This window comes from Dysidea avara, chromosome 2 (genome assembly GCF_963678975.1).
Source record: "Dysidea avara chromosome 2, odDysAvar1.4, whole genome shotgun sequence".
In the NCBI taxonomy this organism is placed as follows: Eukaryota; Metazoa; Porifera; class Demospongiae; order Dictyoceratida; family Dysideidae; genus Dysidea; species Dysidea avara.
Window position 1 is genome coordinate 27,865,111 of NC_089273.1, and position 19,579 is coordinate 27,884,689.

Consider the following 19,579-nt stretch of genomic DNA (forward strand, 5'->3'; position numbering starts at 1 on the left):
CATTAATATACCGCATGACAACAAATATTGGCGAAACTCAGTGATTTGCTATAAAATTGCAGTTGGCAAAATGCTCTCACTGAAAAATTGGCGAATGGCGTAAGTACGATGCTGTACTGGCTCACTTTAAAGAATATTAGAATATTCTGGTCCTGCTTCCATAGACGCCTACTGTACTCAAATATCTATGCTCCAATTTCTATCATGGCCACACCTACTTTCAGGATTATTTGCTGTCTGTACACATACTCGCCCATTTATCAATGGTTGCACACAAATTCATGTCTGCTGCTGTCTGCAAGCTTACGTGGAGCCACACCCACTAATCGAGTACAAATTCTAGTCTAGTCAGTAAGCCACACCCATTTGCATGCATGGAATCACACTAATTTACCAGTTTCAGCAGTAGCCACGAAGGTTTGTCGAAAACCTACTTCAACATCTGCTTCATCAAATGTTTGAAAATAATATTGACGAAATTTAAATTTGGTGGTTTAGTGACGAATCGCCAATTCGCCAAATTTAGTTCACCACCAAATTTAATTGATATAGGGTACTGTATACTGTATGCACTTTCTGTGGCATATTAAATTACAATCATATATCCAGCAGAGTGTATCCAGCTTAAATACTGTACGAAGAAACTTGCTATACAAATGTACAGTAGCGTGCACGCAGACAGCCAATTTCACAACCAACACGCGCATGAGTGTTGGATAGAATGCACAACCGTTCGAAAATCTACGTGCGTGCACTAGTCTGTGCTCTGCAAATTCATGCGTGGCATGTAGTATGTAATTTTATTCCTCACGCGTGCAATGTAAAGCTACATGCATTCTGGTGTTGAGCAACACGAGTGTTTACTCCACACATATGTGAAGTTGTATTTGAGCTGTACTGTAAGAAATTTTCACTCAATTTCAAATGACTAAAATTCCTGCACTGTCTTGCAAAGTCTCGCAAAAGTCTGTGCAGAGAGGGGTTTTAGTTATGCACTTACACATTATACACATAATTGGCAAATGTATTAAAGTTGTAACTCTGCAAACACATATAGATATTTATATGAAATATAATGTCACCGGATTAGTGAAAAGGCTTCTAATAGCATTTCCAAATTATAAGTTTAACTAATCATATCTTTTCATAGTTTTGACCTATTACCTTACAGTTCACTTATAGCATCACACAATAACATGCGTGGCCATGCGTGGTGCCATGCAGCTATGCTGTGTATGTCATGTAGTTGCCACACTGGGTGGGTGTGCCACACAGTCTTGCTGATTGTGCCACACAACCACACCAGTTGTCCACACAGCTATGCCAGGTGCACCATTCACAAACGTAATGTGTGCCACACAGTGACATCATGCCACATGGCAACATCCATACATGGCAGCATATACTGTTTTTACAACCCTGGTCACACGTGTTAGAGGCACGCCCTCTATTTCAAGTAAAGGATGATATTAAGCTACTGTATAAGTTTAGGTATACCTGTATGATAACCTTATTCTTTTTTTTGTGCCATAGGGTGATAACTACACTTCGCCACTCCCTCTCTTCATCAGTGTCATCACAGGACCAGCATGCCCAAAATGATGGATCTGGAGGATACTTAAACTTATCAATTTTTTGAAGTTGCCAATATCACTGTATCAAGACACACGGTAGTGTGTCGTGTGACCCAAGAAGCCGGCGCGCCACACCGTGAGTATATTTACAGGAAGAAAGTAAACGCGATTTTCACACCTTTGTAGCTCCGTGATTCCTTATCCGATTGAAACCAAAGTTGCTACAATAGTGCCGGCTAGGTAGGGGAGTCCACATTCCAAATTTGAAGAAAATCGCTTCAGCCATTTCCGAGATACGAGCGGCCAAAGTGTGGGTTTTTTTCTTCGTTTTTTCTTCTTCTTTTTGCACACTTTGCAAAATCCGCCTTAAAATACGCATGCGAACTCCAATCGGGCTGAAAAATGGCACACTTAAAGGGCTCATTAAGGTGAATCTCAGTACCAGGTTTGGGGAGCCTGTATTCCGCGGAATACGGAATAGCGGAATTACGGAATAAGCGAAAATCACATTCTAAATATTTTGTTATTGTTTATAGCCTCTATAACACTTTAATATACATTCGTCACCTCATAGAGAACACAATCACAATGGCACCGATCCTCAGGGCGATCTTTAAATAGGATATGTACAAAGATATTCACTCTAGAGCAATTTAACTAAGCTAAACTACTGTTAAATACACTTCACTACATAATCGCTAGAAAACTAGAAGTTCTTTGTACTATACTTGCTCATACCAGCTGTCACACACGAGCAGCCTAGCTAGCTAACTGGCCGAATAGTTTAGGACAAAACAATCCACCCCCTAGGTAGCTACCCTGCATGCATGGAATAATCTGACCTTTCTTATAACTCTGTTACCTTTTCCTAAAGTGTTTCAAATAAATTTGAAGAATAATACTGCTTTCAGCTCCCAACATCAGAGCTCCAACCTCGGCTCTAACACTTCGTGTATAACTCTAATAAATTCTGGCAGTTACTCGTGTGTGACAGCTGGTATGAGTAAGTATAGCATAAAGAACTTCTAGTTTTCTAGCGATTGTGTAGTGAAGTGTATTTGATGGTAGTTAAATTGTTCTAGAGTGAATATCTTTGTACATATCCTGTTTAAAGATCGCCCCGAGGATCGGTGCCATCGCGATTGTGTTCTTTACGAGGTGAGGAATGTATATTAAAACATTATAGAGGCTATAAACAATAACGAGAATGTGATTTTTGCTTATTCCGTTATTATGCTATTCCGTATTCCGCAGAATACAGGCTCCCCCAGGTTTGGTAGGAATCCGATGAACATTCACGGAGTTATGACCGATTATTTGCGTAAAATAAGGTCAAAAGTTTGTCACGCCCACAGGGTAAACCGCTTGAAGGAATGAGCTGAAAATTGCTATGTAGATGGAGTAACTATCGTAGGAGTGCCTTTTTGTGGATTGAAAGGAATCCAGTTAAAGGTCATCGAGATATGACACAAAACCCAACCTGTGGCACAATTACGCGATCGATTTTTATGAAGAAGTTTTCACGACTACCAGGCAAACCGCTTAGAGCAGTCAGCTGAAAATCGGTGTGTAGCTGGAATAATTATCATAGAAAGTCCTTGCGGTAGTACAGAAGAATCGGATTACAAACCACTGAGTTATGATTCCAAAGCCAACTACGTGTAGCATATGCGAGATCGAGATACTCTAATAGAACAGTCACCCTAATAGAGCATTCAGCTACGTTTATAACTTACTCCATTATAGAATTATATTACATTGCAAGTTATTCTGTAGGGAGCTCAGCTACAAACAGTTAATCGTATAGATAATTCAGCTACAAGCAAGTCACCCTGTAGAGAGTTCAGCTACAAATATGTTGCTGTAGAGATTCAGAACATTATAAGTCACACTGAACAGAATTCAGCTATAAACAAGTCAACTTGTAGAGAGTTCAGCTACAACAAGTCACTCTGTAGAGAATTCAGCTACAAACAAGTCACTGCGTAAAGGGTTCAGCTACAAAAAAAAGCTACCCAGTAGAGAGTTCATCTAGATCAGCTACAAACGAGTTACTTTATGCAATGTACAGCTACAAGTAAGTCACTCTGTAGAGAGTTCAGCTACAAACAAGTCACTCTGTAGTACAAACAAGTCACCGTGTAGCTGGAGAGTTCAGCAACCAATCAAAAAAACCACTCTGTAAAGAGTTCAGCTATACAAACATGTTATAACTCTATAGAGAAAGTTATAACTCTATAGAGAGATCAGCTAGAAACAATAAGTCATCCAGTAGAGAGATCAGCTACAAGACATCACCTTATAGAGAGTTTAGTTACAAAGAAACCACCATGTCGAGAGTTCAGCTGCAAACATATCACCCTGTAGAGAGTGCAGCTATGAACAGATCACCCTGTAGAGAGTTCAGCTAGAAAAAGTCATCCTGTAGAGAGATCAGCTAGAAGGATCACCTTGTAGAGAGTTCAACTACAAACAAACCACCCTGCAGATAGTTCTGCTACAAACAAGTCACCCCATAGAGAGATCAGCTAGAAGAAGTTACCTTGTACATACAAAGAAACTATCATATAAAGAGTTCAGCTGCAAACAAATCACCCTGTAGAAAGTTCAGTTATGGATCACCCTGTAGAGAGATCAGTTAGAAGAAATCACCTTGTAGAGAGTTCAGCTGCAAACAAATCATCTGTAGAGAGTTCAGCCAGAAACAAGGTCACCCTGTAGAGAGATCAGCTAGAAACAAGTCACCCCATAGAGAGAGCAGCTGCAAAGAAACCATCCTGTAGAGAGTTCAATTACAAACAGATAATCCTATAGAGAGTTCAGCTAGAAACAAGTCACCGTGTAAAGAGATCAGCTAGAAACAAGTCATCCAGAGATCAGCTAGAAACAAGTCACCCTGTAGAGAGATCAGCTAGAAACAAGTCACCCTGTAGAGAGATCAGCTACAAAGAAACCATCCTGTAGAAAGTTCAATTACAAACAGATAACCCTATAGAGAGTTCAGCTAGAAGCAAGTCACCATGTAGAGAGATCAGCTAGAAACAAGTCATTCAGAGATCAGCTAAAAACAAGTCACCCTGTAGAGAGATCAGCTACAAAGAAAACCATCCTGTAGAGAGTTCAATTACAAACAGATAACCCTATAGAGAGTTCAGCTAGAAACAAGTCACCATGTAGAGAGATCAGCTAGAAACAAGTCATCCTGAGATCAGCTAGAAACAAGTCACCCTGTAGAGAGATCAGCTACAAAGAATCCATCCTGTAGAGAGTTCAATTACAAACAGATAACCCTATAGAGAGTTCAGCTAGAAACAAGTCACCGTGTAGAGAGATCAGCTAGAAACAAGTCATCCTGAGATCAACTAGAAACAAGTCACCCTGTAGAGAGATCAGCTACAAAGAAACCATCCTGTAGAGAGTTTAATTACAAACAGATAATCCTATAGAGAGTTCAGTTAGAAACAAGTCACCGTGTAGAGAGATCAGCTAGAAACAAGTCATCCAGAGATCAGCTAGAAACAAGTCATCCAGAGATCAGCTAGAAACAAGTCACCGTGTAGAGAGATCAGCTAGAAACAAGTCACCCTGTAGAGCGATCAGCTACAAAGAAACCATCCTGTAGAGAGTTCAGCTACCATCAAGCTACACTATAGAGAGATCAGCTAGAAACAAATCATCTTGTAGAGAGTTCAGTTGCAAACAAATCACCCTGTAGAGAGTTCAGCCACCCTGTAGAGAGTTCATCTAGAACAAGTCACCTTGTAGAGAGTTCAGCTACAAAGAAACTACCATGTAGACAGTTCAGCTGCAAACAAATCATCATGTAGAGAGTTCAGCTAGAAACAAATCATCCTGTAGAGAGTTCAGCTAGAAACAAATCACCCTGAAAAGAATTCAGCTACAAACAATCAAAGTTTCAGCTACAGTTCAGTTATGTAAGAAGTTACCTTATTAACTACAGTAAAGTGCTAATAATAAATACTTTAGGTTTAAGGAAGAAAATCCATCCCTCCTGGAGGAAGACTGAGTGTGGCCCCGACTAGACATTGGGTGACCTGCAGTTCACATTGGGTGACCTGCAGTTCGAATCCTGGGGTTGGAGGGATTTTTTTCCTTACTTTGGCCCCTTTTCTGTTACACCTTTTCAGTCAGTCAGTAAGTCAAGTCATTAGGTCTAAGTCCCTGAAATTAGGTTAGGTAATCCTAAGGCTGCAGCACATGTTGCTGTCAGACCTTCAGTGCTGGTCACTGTAAAATGCTAATTATACAACCAAGTAGTAAGAATAATAAGAAATGCGGTTAAAATTACGTCATTAATAATGAATGAATAAATAATAAATAATGTTTGAGAAAACTACGAGGCCTAGAGACATGAACTAAGCGGGGATAGATTCGCATCAAGAGTTAATAATAGTGGAGGGGAGTGTCTAACGCTGTATAGGGCTGCATAAATTGAGCGCGTGGGAGCTAAAGGGCTTCACCACGGATAGTCTCGTGTTTAGTCGCATTCTCTACACTTGACAACTAGAACCAATCGTCACTTTTGTCAGGTCACATCAACGATGCTGCACAAGTTCATGAACACTAGAATCGATATTTGGGAAGTGCTGATAGTGGTATTTGGTTCCAACATGGCAGACCAGGTAACACCGCATCGCGTCTTTGAACGATGGTTTTCCTACTTCCCATCGAGATGATGTTTCTTCTTCCACTAGAATTTGTTTTCCACTCTCACGGGTACCGCCACAATTTGATATCTTCGACTGAGAACCATGAACGGACGCCATTTTATAACACTCGCTTCTCACGTGAACTGCTATCGATACACTCTTTTCTGAATGAGTATTGCGCCGGCCGCGTAACCATAATTGAATGCGTTAACACATCGCTTGTTAAGATTGCTGAAGCCCTTTAGCTCAAACGCGCTCATTTTATACAGCCCTATAGAGCGTTAGACACTCTCCCCTCCACTATTATTAACTCTTGGTAATATATATATATATATAGATATATATGTAATATAGATATATATGTAATGTATATATATATATACTGCATGCATTCCATACTGATAGTATGTGTCATATTGCAGCTTGGCCTCATATGATTAAATAATTTAATCAATCATGTGATATTCAGTTCGGCAATTCTATCTAGAAGAATAAGTTTACTCAATAGCTGTACTTACTCTGCCAGCTGCTTCTGCTTTTGACTTTGCAAAGGACTGCTCTATTAGAATGGTTGCCCATCACACACTTTGAAAGTAATGACTGAATTTTGCATGAATGAAATTTTAAACAGTGCTATTATGAAAATGGAAGGGCACAATCAAAATAGTTACTTTGCACAGCACTTTGCAAAGTAGCAGAGCTAGGGGTCTGTAGTGCATCAGTCCCCACGGATCAAGGTAGTTAGGCTGAAATTGCTAAATGATTGTCTAGTCAATGATTTTCATGCCACTTTACTGGTAAGCAACAACATTACAAGTATGTTTAAATGTTTGTAACTGTGTCTTTTGTGTGCAGGATATGCGCTCCAGGCGTCATGCAGTGAAGGACCAGCTGATGACCAGTTGGGATACCAGCCGATGCGCTTATAAACAACCAGCTGGAACAGCAAGGTAATGAGTAATGTAATACTTGTACCGGTAGTTGTATTATAGGTCTACATCTTCATCCTTCATCTGGCTTGCTAGCGGCTGGAATTATTTTCATTATACTGACCGCCACCTTCATCTGGCTTGCTGGCGGCTGGAATTATTTTCCACTCGGCTTAACTACTAGTCTACTGTGAGTCTGTAATAGCTAAACAAGAAGCCGATGCAGTGCTGCATATACAACAATGTGTAACTATCTCCTGTATGTTGTGCATGGCTGTATGCATAATATTATAGACTGTGATCACTGTCCCAATGCCACACCGCTGATATACAGGTACATCACCAGTGGCCTCTAGTTACAACAGAGTCTGTTGTGCCATATTGGCTAGATTGGGATCAATTGCTAATTGTGCCTTCACCATATCCCTTATTCTGCATAGCCTCACTTCACTGCTGAGTCATCTTCAGAGACACGTCACACCTACAATATATAGTTACTTTCAATATAGCTAACTTAACTTGGTTTTTTGTGTAGGTTGTGTTTTAGTATCGTGGTTTTCTGATGCCAGTTAAACTCCCTTGCCTGTGTACGTATGCATATGTATCATTTCCACAGGTACACGCACACTGCTCTGAATGTTTCCTATGGCACTGTTTATACTTTCCCAATGGGTAGGTTGCAACGTTGGTATATGTACTTGGTTGTATGTGACGCGGTCCTAGTAATAATAATAAAAATAATAATAAATACAGTATGTGGTAATCATCATTCAATGTTAAATATACAAATTTTTTATCAGACAAAAGCTATACACACAATTACATCCTTTGTTCCACAATTCCTGTAGTAAAGAAAAAAAAAACTAGTTAAAAGGAAGCACCAAAGCCATATGGCCAGCTTTGTGGCTTGCAATACAAAAAGAAGTGATATCTAAACCAAAACAGCCAAGCTGTAAAAAAAGAGTGCGGCCCTCCAAAAAGGCCAAGGTGAAAAAAGATGTGAAATCCAAGGTGGCGGCCAAGAATGGCTGTGATGGTAGGTTAATGGCAAAAATTTTAATTACGACAATTAAGGTGAATTTGGTGCCAAATCCTAGTGGAGGAGGCAACGCAAATCCAACGCAAATCCACCTGAATTGTCGCAATTAAAATTTTTGCCATTAACCTACCATCACAGCCATTCTTGGCCGCCACCTTGGATTTCACATCTTTTTTCACCTTGGCCTTTTTGGAGGGCTGCACTCTTTTTTTACAGCTTGGCTGTTTGGCTTAGATTTTGATTTAGTAATAGCACTATAGCTATGCTGTACTACTGAATTAAGTGGAAGGCAACTGTGAGACCAACTTTCAATTAATTTTCTTCAACTGACTAAAGTCACAAGAAAATGTTACATGCACACAGTACACTTGAATGTGAACTAACTACCACTTAATCTGCTACAGTAACTGGTGACTATAGCTTTCAGAAATTTGAATTAAACTGGTGGCATCGATGCAGTTTGTGATCTCCATTTTCTGATTTTTCGAAGGTAGTTTTCAACTGAACTGCATGCAGCAACTAAATTGCAGTGGTGAATTACCAGATGCAGGGGTCTGCATGGGGGTGCAGACACACAGCCTTTAAGTACAAGGGACTTTGGTTTAGTTCAAAACTCAACATATGTGACCAGATCTGCAAAAATCCGACACAATAGCGCAAGCCTAAATTTCCAGTATAAAGCATTGAAAACAATGGGTGAAATATTTGCATACTATTGAAAAAATTCATAAATTTTTTGAACGCCTCTTTTGTAATGAAGGAAGGGACTAACAATAAAAACCTGGATGTCATTTTATTTGCCTACTGAAGAGGAGTTGGAAACCCTTTGTTTCGTTGCAGTAGACTCAAGAACATGCAATTAATGAGCGTTTGTTTACGTCATGTCGAAGCAATCATACGAGATCGCTTTTTCTTCACGAATTTCGCCTTTGTATGCAGTTAAGAAAGATGATAGAAGGACAAACCTACCCAATAAATGATTCTCTTTTCCATGGCAAACACGATGGTGAAAATTTCAGCCCAGTACATCAATCCGTTTGTAAGGTGCAACCATTTTAGCAAGCACCTGTAATTTATTTTCCCTATACTTGCTGTACAAATCGATTCTTCTGTTGTTGCTACTTTGTAGGGCTGTAACTCCGAAAGTTATTGGCTTATGAAGCTGAAACTTTGCTAGAAGGTGTACTTGGCAAAGCAGATTATAAATATGTAATAAACAGGAATTCGAAAAATGCGCTATTGTGTCAGGTTTTCGCAGATCCGGTCACATATTTTCTGTGATGTTTCATGCATTAATGTGATAGTGAAGCAGTTATGTGGGCCACATGTAGAGTCATCATACAGACTTGAACTTACTGACAAAATGGAATGATTTGTAAACAGATTGTTTAGTTGGTACCAAGGTTTCATCTTGTACTCTGAATACAATTCACAAAGCACTGTAACTTTCGAAGTGTCCATCTTATGGCTATGTAATTTATGTCCTTCTACTTGTGATGTAGCAAGGGTTAAAATGATAACTAGGGTTTTACCCTAATGCTAGCCAAAACTAGCCGTGTAAATAACTTTCCGTAAGGAAACACGCAAACCCTTTACATACCTTTATAAAATGGTCAATAACTTGATGGTAGTTGATCCTATCGCCTTGCAACAACTTCCGTTCAATTCATTGTGAAATTTTGTATCACGCCATATATGACATGTGAGTAAACACACAATCGAAATTAAACACATTGCAAGAATTTAGAAACACGGAGATGCGACTCGTCACTGCTCACCGTTTCATAACAAGTAAGCCACTGTAGTTACAGCGTTCATTTAACCTTCTCCAAGTACAGTAGCCCAGTAAACACACTTTTAATCTATGTGTATTTGTAGGCTGTAAGAATTAAGTTACCTCACCTAGTGTCGCCATGCATGCCCATATTGTGTAAACACACATTTCCGAAAAATTCTCTGTGGGTTTAAGGGATAATCTTCCAATTATCTTTCTGACAATTCTTTTAAAATTTACCTATTATTCCCAAAATTATCCCTGGAATTTGTGCAAAAACAGGCATATTAGTTAGAGTTTTACATAAGTGACTGCTATATTAGAATTATAGACTTGAAGAGTCGACAGCCCTATTATAGTATAGGTGACTGCTTTATTAGAGTATATCGATCTTTTTATACTTGCACTGTTTCAGAGTTGCATCAAAAAGATTTTTGCATCACACTACAAGTAAAACTTATAATTTTGCACTAATATTCCTAGAACTCATCCAATTATTCTGGAACATTCCCAAATTCTTTCCACTACCTACAGTATTATTCCCAAAATTATTCTGGCATAATAGACACATCCCTAGCCACCACCTTTGATTTCACAACTTTTTTAGCCAGGCTATTGAAGGCCACACCCCTTTTCACAGCTTAGATGCTTTTGTGTGGATAATATTAACAGAGCACTTGGTTTTTAAAAGTAGTGAAGTATCAACTTTTTTCAAGAAACTAGATTAATATAGTTATTCCTGTGCACATGGGAACATGGTTTAGCCCCTCTATTTCCTGGCGCACTTTACAACACATGCTGAACCATGCTGTATAAGCTTTGATACACTAAACCGCTTTGTTACTATACCTCTAAGTAAACCCCATACATAGAGTAACCATCTTAACTAGGTTATTTCGGTTTATAAACATACGTAAATGTACCCACAAAATAATTTTGAGACAATCAAACCACAAAATATGCTATATGAATCACTTCACCACTGCATTTCTGGGAGATTCCAATCTGTATGCTTCAACCCTTAAACCCGCAGCTGTTTTACAAAACGCAAGCACTGAAAATGCATAATCCAGAAAACTGGATTATATGCAAGCCTTTTAAACAAACTAATATGTGACCGAATTTTGGAAAACCGTCAATATACGCACAATAGTACTTTTGTAATAAAACACATTTAAAAACTATGGGTAAAATACGCAAGCTCCAGAAAAAAATTATGCAAGTTTTTATCGCCTCACTGGTGGGCAAATTAAGCCTCCAATGGATAAATCCTGGACATCATCGTGTTCGCCTGTTCATAGGTACTACAAAAATCTTTGTTTCATCTCTATACACGAAAGGATTTCAAAGTTACAGAAGTTTGTTTACGTTGCGGTGATGAAAGAATTTACCGACGATCGTTTTTCAGTGAATTTGCCTTCCTTCTCGAACACAGAAGCATGTCTGGGGAAAAAAACTATACCTTGGTGGATGCACAAATTCATGGCGAACACAATGAGCCATGATTCAATTTCGTACATCATTGTATCAGTACGTTATGATGGTTTATGTAAGCGCCTGTAAATTCTTTTCTCGATAACTTCTGTACATAACAATTTATTTGCTTGTACGGCTGCCTAGTGCTGGGTTTCCAACGCTGCTTAACTTAGGAAGCTGAAACTTAGCTAGTCCATTCCTCTGTCCCTGTAGAAAACAAAGTACAAATAATATACATTTTGAAAATTGTGCGAATATCGACGGTTTTCTGAAATTAGGTCACTTATATAGAACAACAACTTTTAAAGCTGTCTAAAAACTACAAACACCACTGTTAAATTTGGATTTAAATGGTTCTATGCTTCGTCGCATCCTTTCATCCCAGAACTTTACTCCGTGCCTTTAAAGTACAAAAGAACTATCTCTTCATCTACTTCCTTCGCATATCGATACACCAAAGGCCATAACCTGGCCATACTGCATCATAAAAACATTTTCTTGGTGTTATCTTGGTTGCCACGTGAGGTGATTCCGCTGATATACAGCTATCACGTGACTGACAAAATGGCCGGCAAGAACACTAACGATACGGACGTGAAACAAAACAAACTGATTCAATGCTTTATAGCACGTGCGTTCCTCGTTTGTTAAAAGTTTGTATACTGTTACAAAGGGTGGGCCTTCTCAAGTAAGAAAATCTCTATTTCTAAGAGATTGAATAAACGTTTTGCAAGATATTCCTGTTTGAAGCCATGTATGTAAAATGGAAAAAATATTGTGCGTTTTTAGTTTGTGTTTTATCAAATCCAGTTTTCTGGATTATGCAGGTTTAAGGCACTATATCTCACAAACCATACAACATAATCCCATAAAACTATATATTAATCACCATTAAACAGTGAATCCTACTATAGTATTATGGTTTACTTAACGGTAACCCCTAGCAGTTATATAACCACAAAGTTAAAAAAAACTGGCCAACTATTGTTAGCTAGCAAATTAACACACATAAACAGTCTAACAGTGTTTTTAACAGTTCAATGAAGATTGCCAGTCCATGTATATTTGAAGCAATTCACTGGAAGTCTGCTTTTCAGGCATTTGAGCAACTAGGGATGCACATAAACCCACAAAGCCATTAATCCGTGAAGTGAAAACAAATGAAGCTTTGCAAGTGGTAAGGAGATGGATCATGAAACTATAGTTTTTGTTTATTGTCTCAATACTGAGTGATCATCTTTAGGACTAGTTTCTTTGAACTCCTGTGTCATGCATGCATATGTACATGACAGCCACATGTCTGAATAACAGCCAACAGTAATCACGGATTGTTTTAGACTATCTACTGTACAATTACTGTATGTATCAATGTGGCTACCAACTAGAATATATATGGAAGATATAGCCCTTAACTAATAGAAGTATTAGTGTGCTAGAATTACACTTAGTATGTGTTTTATACAGATTTACCCAAAATATCTGGTTACAGCTATGAAAGGAATTATGCACAATGTAGTTACATACATGGAAAAGTATTTTTATGTCACTACGGAGATCTAACTGGTGATGAAAATTAATAATATATCATACCTCTAGCTTCATTGCATAATCGTATATCATCCAAAGTGATTGTACTATCTTTGCTGTGAAGTCTTTGTAAAACAGTGACAGCACTGGGTGTACCTTCAACAATAAAAATTAATTAACAAAGTATGTAAATGTTAAGTAAGAATCAAGACACACAATAGTGTTTTGGGCCATAGTAGTGCGAAGCCAGCATGCCACATCATGGGTATATTGACAGGAAGAAAGAAAACGTGATTTTTACACATATGTACACTGTAGCTCCAGGACTCTTTATCTGATTGGAATTGGTTTTACTGTAGACTTGCCTACCAGGTAGGGAAAATCACATACCAAATTTGAAGAAAATTGCTTTAGTTATTTCAAAAATACGAGTAGCCAAGTTTTGATTTTTTCCTTGTTTTTCCATTTAAAAAAAATTAACTACTTTTCACATGCTTTGCAAAATCTGTCATACATCACAAATCCATACTGCTATCAAGACACACTTAAAGGGGTTATTAACCCTTAAACCCACATAATCCAGAAACTTGGATTTAAGCTTAATAAATACGCATGCCTTGCTCAAAGCACTGTAACTTTCAAAGCATCCATCCTATGGCTACACAAATTACATAATTCTACTTGTGATGTAACAAGGATTAAAATGATACCTAGGCTTTTACCCTAACACTAAATGGTGAGGCCAAAAGTAGCCTTGAAAATAACTGATATTTCAGTAAGGAAACACACAAAGTTGCAAACCCTTTATACCTTTACAAAATGGTCGATAACTAGATGGTAGGTACTCCTATCGCCTCGCAATAACTTCCATTCAATTCATCGTGAAAATTTCTATCAGGCCATACATTACTCACATGAGTAAACCCACAATCAAAATTAAACACCTGGTAAGAATTTAGAAACACTGAAACATTACTCGTTGTTCATCGCTTCATAACAAGTATACCATTGTAGTTACGGTGTTCATTTAACCTTCTCCACCCAGTGAACACACTTTTAATTTATGTGTATTTGTAGGCTGTAAGAATTAAGTTATCTCACCTAGTGTCACCATTCATGCCCATATTGCATAAACACGCATTTCCCAAATGTAAACACGCTTTTCCCAAAAAATTCTCTGCGGGTTTAAGGGTTAAAGGGAATCTCAGTACAAATTTTTGTAACTATTCAAGTAAAATAAGGTCAAACCACTTTGAGAAATCAGTTGAAAAGTGGTCTGTAGTTGGTGTAACCATCATAGGGTTGGTAGTTTGACAGAAAAAGACCACAAAGATAAAACAACAAGTCACATAACTGAGTTTAGTTCATGAAACAGTTCAAACCACTTATAGGAATGAGATGAAAATTGGTGTATAAGTGGATTAATTATCATAGAAAAACAAACTTTCAAGAGTTCACAATTAAAAAAGACTGAGAAAACACAACTATATGTACATAACAGCTGCTCAATCGAGATACTGTAATAGTGCATCCTGCTAGAATATTCAAGTCATCCTGTTAAGAGTTCAATTACAAACAACTAACAAGTTATCCTGTAGAAAGTTCAGCTACATATACATTAATTAGATATCGCCCTATGAGGAGTTCAGCTACAATCAAGGTTCCTGTAAAAGTACAGCTGCAAACAAGTCACCCTGTAGAGAGTTCAAATACATTACCAGCCACCATATGTGACCGGATCTGCAACAAACCCAGATGTTAGCAAGGTAACTTTGTTAGTGCAAGCCTAAATCGAAAAAATCCATAAACTATTGAGTGCTTGTTTCAAAATGAAGGAAGATGATAACAACAAAACCTATGGTGGTATCGTGATTTCCAAAACAAGAGGAGTTCGCAAATCTTTGCTTCGTGTCAGTACTCCTATGGAGAGAGAAGATATGAGCGATAGTTTGCCTTATGTTGGATGAGCAGTTTGTCATCAGTTTTCTCCTGTTTTTGCCTTCACCTAGCTTGTAGGAAAGGCCTGAAAGACAAAAAATACCCAGCAATGGAATCGCCTGTTAATGGAGAATCCGATGGTGAAAGTTGCACCTTGGTAGAGGACTGCAATCAAACGTTATGACCGTTAGAGAGTTCAGCTTTAAACAAGTCACTCTGTAGAGAATTCATTTGCACAACAAATCAAACAAGAGAGTTTAGCTCACCAGTCACCTTGTAGAGAGTTCAGCCACAACAAGCCACATAATCAGCTATCTAAACTTTGATTATTTGAACCCTCAATTATCCAAACAGTAGTAGTAACTGTTATTTTGTCAACAGGTGTATATTCTATTAGAGTAGTGTATGTTCTATTAGAGTAGTTTAACACAGCTCTGTATATAAATGAATGGGCTGAACTACTGAACACTTTTGCAATTGAACTGGCACACAGGTGTTTGGATTATGGAAGTCCCACAGCACAAAAATTCACCCGAGTTCAGCTATGTTACAAGTCACCTTGTAGACAGATCAGAAACAATCAAATAACCATGTGGTGAGTTCAGCTACAAAAAAAAAAGTCACCCTGAAGAGAGTTCAGCCACAAAAAAACAATTTCAGCTATGAGTAATTCACCCTATATTAGACTAATGATTTCCACTGCTGCTCTGCTTGGTCTGCATTCTGTGTGCATGTATCTGGTGCCCTGTAAATTGACAAGTGACAATCTGTGGCCCAGATACCACTGCGGCTTTGCTGGAGCACCATGTACAAACTTGACTATGCAACATCAGTTGGCTAGATGCTTTTTGGAGTATCACAACTGCTCTGAGTGGATAGAGAGTATCCACTACATCACTCGTTTTTCCCTCCCCATAACCATAAGTTGCCTATCTGCCTAGGGTGGGCAAAATCTTGGTATTATCGTAAAAATTTTGGTGAAATGATATTACTATGGTATTAACATTATTGTGATATTTAGTAATAATGATGAATGCAATAGGTGCTTTCTTGCCCCAGAATGATACTAGTGTATTATTGATCACATGATGCCTAAAGGCTATCAAATCACACTTACAAGATCAAGATACATTAATACAGCAGTTAAACACTCTAATATAATGGTCATGTAGTTACTCTGTGCAGTATTCATACCTTCAAATTAAGCATTATCAATCATATGAAACTATTCCAACATTTGTGCACTAATTTGTGAAAACTGTTGATCTACACACATCGGTAGATTGTGAGACATCCAATTATTAAACATTTCAATCCAGAATAGCTTTGTAAGGTCAAAAGTTACAAGTTTGAAATTTTCACCATGAATGTAGCCAACCATAGTGTTTATCTCACTTTAATCCATAGCAAGCTTGCTATTCATGACTTTGAGGATGATGGTATCTTTAACACTGGAATGTCACCATGGATGGTGGTGGGGTGGTGGGTGGGAATTTGTATATGAACAGAAAATTTTAGAGAAGGTTATTATGGTGTCTCCAGCCTTAATATTGGGCTCTCAAAATCACCTGTACTACTGAAAATGAAATAAATTTACATAGAAAACATCTACACAACTGTCAAAGGTTTTCCATGTCTCTATCCTCGTGTTTGAGCTGGCCAGTAGCATTAAAAGGTGCAAGAATGTTCTCAGTGGCTGGCACACGTTTCTAGAAATCTACCCATGAAAAGCAACCAGAGCAAATCAGAGGCATGGTTGTGGTGCATAATGTGTAGTGTACTGGTGTGGCTATCCATTCATGATGAAAAGTGAACTTCACTGACGTGTGCAGAGATCACCAATTATCAAAATTTGGTCACATTTTGTGACTGGACCTGTGAAAATAGGGTATGTGGGCACACAATTTTTGCCTACCTTTTCAAACTTCCATCACTCATACCTTTTTATAGCATTAAGTTATTACAATGCAATTTTCCACTCTTGGTAAACATTTAATTGGTGTTATGATGCAAGTTACAGAATGCAGATATTCTGTTCCAGTATGAAGATATAACCTATTGTGTGACGGGATGTAGTTTGTGCCCATACGCCCTATTTTCGCAGGTTCGGTCACATTTCATGATATAAATTTTCATCCATGCCCCCACCCACCAACCTTTTTTTATTGCTTGTGATATTAATACTGAATCAGAAAAAAATTATAACCATGAATTTGTCAAAACCTGGCTTCAATACACAAAGCTTTGCTAGTAGATATGGCAATTTCAAACAATCATGGTGTAGTAACTTTGCAGTGCCTAAATCTGTGCAAACAAAATTTGCACAAATGTGACCGGATTTACAATAACGGGTCTTCCACACACATCCAATTTATGAACTGTGACAATTCATAGCTTGGAAAAAGTTATTGACTTGAAATTTGGCCAGACGTTAGCAACAACATAGGCTAATTATTAATTACTTAATTAATAATGGACAGATAAAATTTCAAGTTTGTATCGTCCTTGAACACTAAGTTATGGTCTTCCAAGTTCACAGAACTGGATGTGTGTGGAAGACCGCTTCTTGTAAATCCGGTCACAAATTATTCGGCTATTCATTAGCTATCACCGTGTGGGTGTATAAGTTTCTGATGCCCAAAATACATACGTACGTATGCTCTATATTGGTCAGCTTTTACGCGAGGGTGATAATATCATAGGTGGTAGTGATAGGGGTGGTAGAAGGTAGAGTACAAAGTGGAGCAAGAAGACAAGTGGAATTCAGAGATTCCATTTGGGTTCACTGTGGATCCTCCTTCTACTGAAATCATAGGAGGGAAAGCTCTCGGACACTTCTCTTAGACCATTCCAACAAAGCCATGACCATACAATGGTGTCAAACCTCCACTCAGGACTTTCACAGGGTCTGATAAAAGCTGCAGCAGAAACCAGACTTGCCAGTTGTAAAGAAAAAGATAATAGAGTGGAATATGATAGCGTATTAGGCCAGCAATCAATTTCTGGTAAAAATGGTTTGATCTTGTGTGAATAAAAGCTGAATCATCTCGAAGTCACAAATGTGCCTAGATGCCTATGTAGCATTATAGCTCAAATAGTTCTGAATACTTGGTGGACACAAACTTACATAGCTTCTGGCAATCTATAATTGATCGAATCATTATATCTGCTCATTATACAATGTTGCTGTCTAAACAACAACATTGTATGCCATAAATGGACTAGAGATGCAGGAAATATAATAAACAGAAGAAAAGTGTTGATAACTAGCATTTTGAAGTCACCTTAAATGTAAGTTCTAAAAGTTAAGATCAAGAGATACAATACAGTGCTCCCTCAATTATCCAACCCCCTTGGGACCAAGAAATGTTCAGATAATCAAAAATGTCAGATACTTGTAATCAAAGCCATTTCATTTACATACAGAGCCATGTTTAAATACTCTAATGGAACATACATATTAGACAAAATACTCTCATAGAGCAGTCATTTTTAATGTTCGGAAAACTATATGTTCAGATAATAGAGAAGTTCATATAATCAAAGAAGCACTGCAGTGTGTTGTACAGCCAATCACAGGTAGTGCAGCACACCACATAAAATGTGTATTTACAGGAATCAAGAAAATTCCTTTTTCGTGCTTTTGTAGCTCTATACTTCCTGAACCGAAATTGGTTGATTTTGCTGTGAAAATTCCTTGCACTACAAAAACAGTCAAGTTTCCACAGCTTTCCTGGTCATTGGAAAGGTACTGGAACAGCTGTATTTCTGTACATTTCTATACATGCTTAAGGAAATAATACAGCTGTTCCAGTGTCTTTCCAATGACCAGGAAAGCTATGGAAACTTGAACCATGTTTGTAGTGTTGGAACAGGGCAGTGTACAATATAAGGGAAAATTATTGCTCGGACAGAATGGCTAATCAAAAGTAAATTTGATTGGCCATTTCTGAAATTGTATGGCCATAAGATAGAGGTGTACTATCCTAGTGTGCGAAGCACACCCCGCAGTGCAAAGCACAAGCCTTCTAGGGGGGGTCTGGGGGCTTCCCCCCCAGGAAATTTTTGAAAAAGGATCAATCTGAGACCACTTTCAGCTACTTATCACTGAACTTTATGCACATGCATTTTACAGAGAATTAATTGTTTATTAGTAATACATGTACAAAATTTGTGTTGCTGCATACATATTTTACCAAAAAAAACTATGAATCAATGTATTGTACAGCCAGTTTGTAGACTTAGCTAGGCTAAATGTTTTGTTACAAGTGGTGTTGAGTCAGCACAGATTCAATGATCAACTAGCTATTGCTAAAGTTTCTCTTGTGAATAGCAATAGATCAAAACTTACTCTCGAACTTTTCGTGTGCAGAACACTTTTATCACGTGACTTTCATTCCACTTTCTCCAGCCACTGCATCTCTACAGATTATAACCACGAAATGGCCATCTTATACTTAATATCGTACCTCCACTTCGCAAACATTACTTTCTTTTCTTCTCTTGGAAGGTGCCACTCGTGTAGTCAGTTTAGTGATCACTTCTTCACAACATCAACAGTAACCCACAATAGATAATTTGGGTAAATACGAGGTACAGTGCTCTAGCTTACTCATGCGCATCGAGTCAATGCTTCGACGGGATCGAGATGT

General features: G+C 38.1%; 1 protein-coding gene across 3 annotated transcripts in view; it reads right to left on the reverse strand.

Annotated features, from left to right (window-relative positions):
* LOC136244096 (uncharacterized) overlaps positions 1-19,579 on the reverse strand; it is a 64,500-nt gene that overhangs the window by 13,764 nt on the left and 31,157 nt on the right. For all 3 annotated transcript variants that reach the window (XM_066035627.1, XM_066035616.1, XM_066035621.1), the window contains one exon: positions 13,053-13,145. In XM_066035627.1, the coding sequence (XP_065891699.1) occupies positions 13,053-13,145 (93 nt within the window). The remainder of the gene's footprint in view (positions 1-13,052; positions 13,146-19,579) is intronic.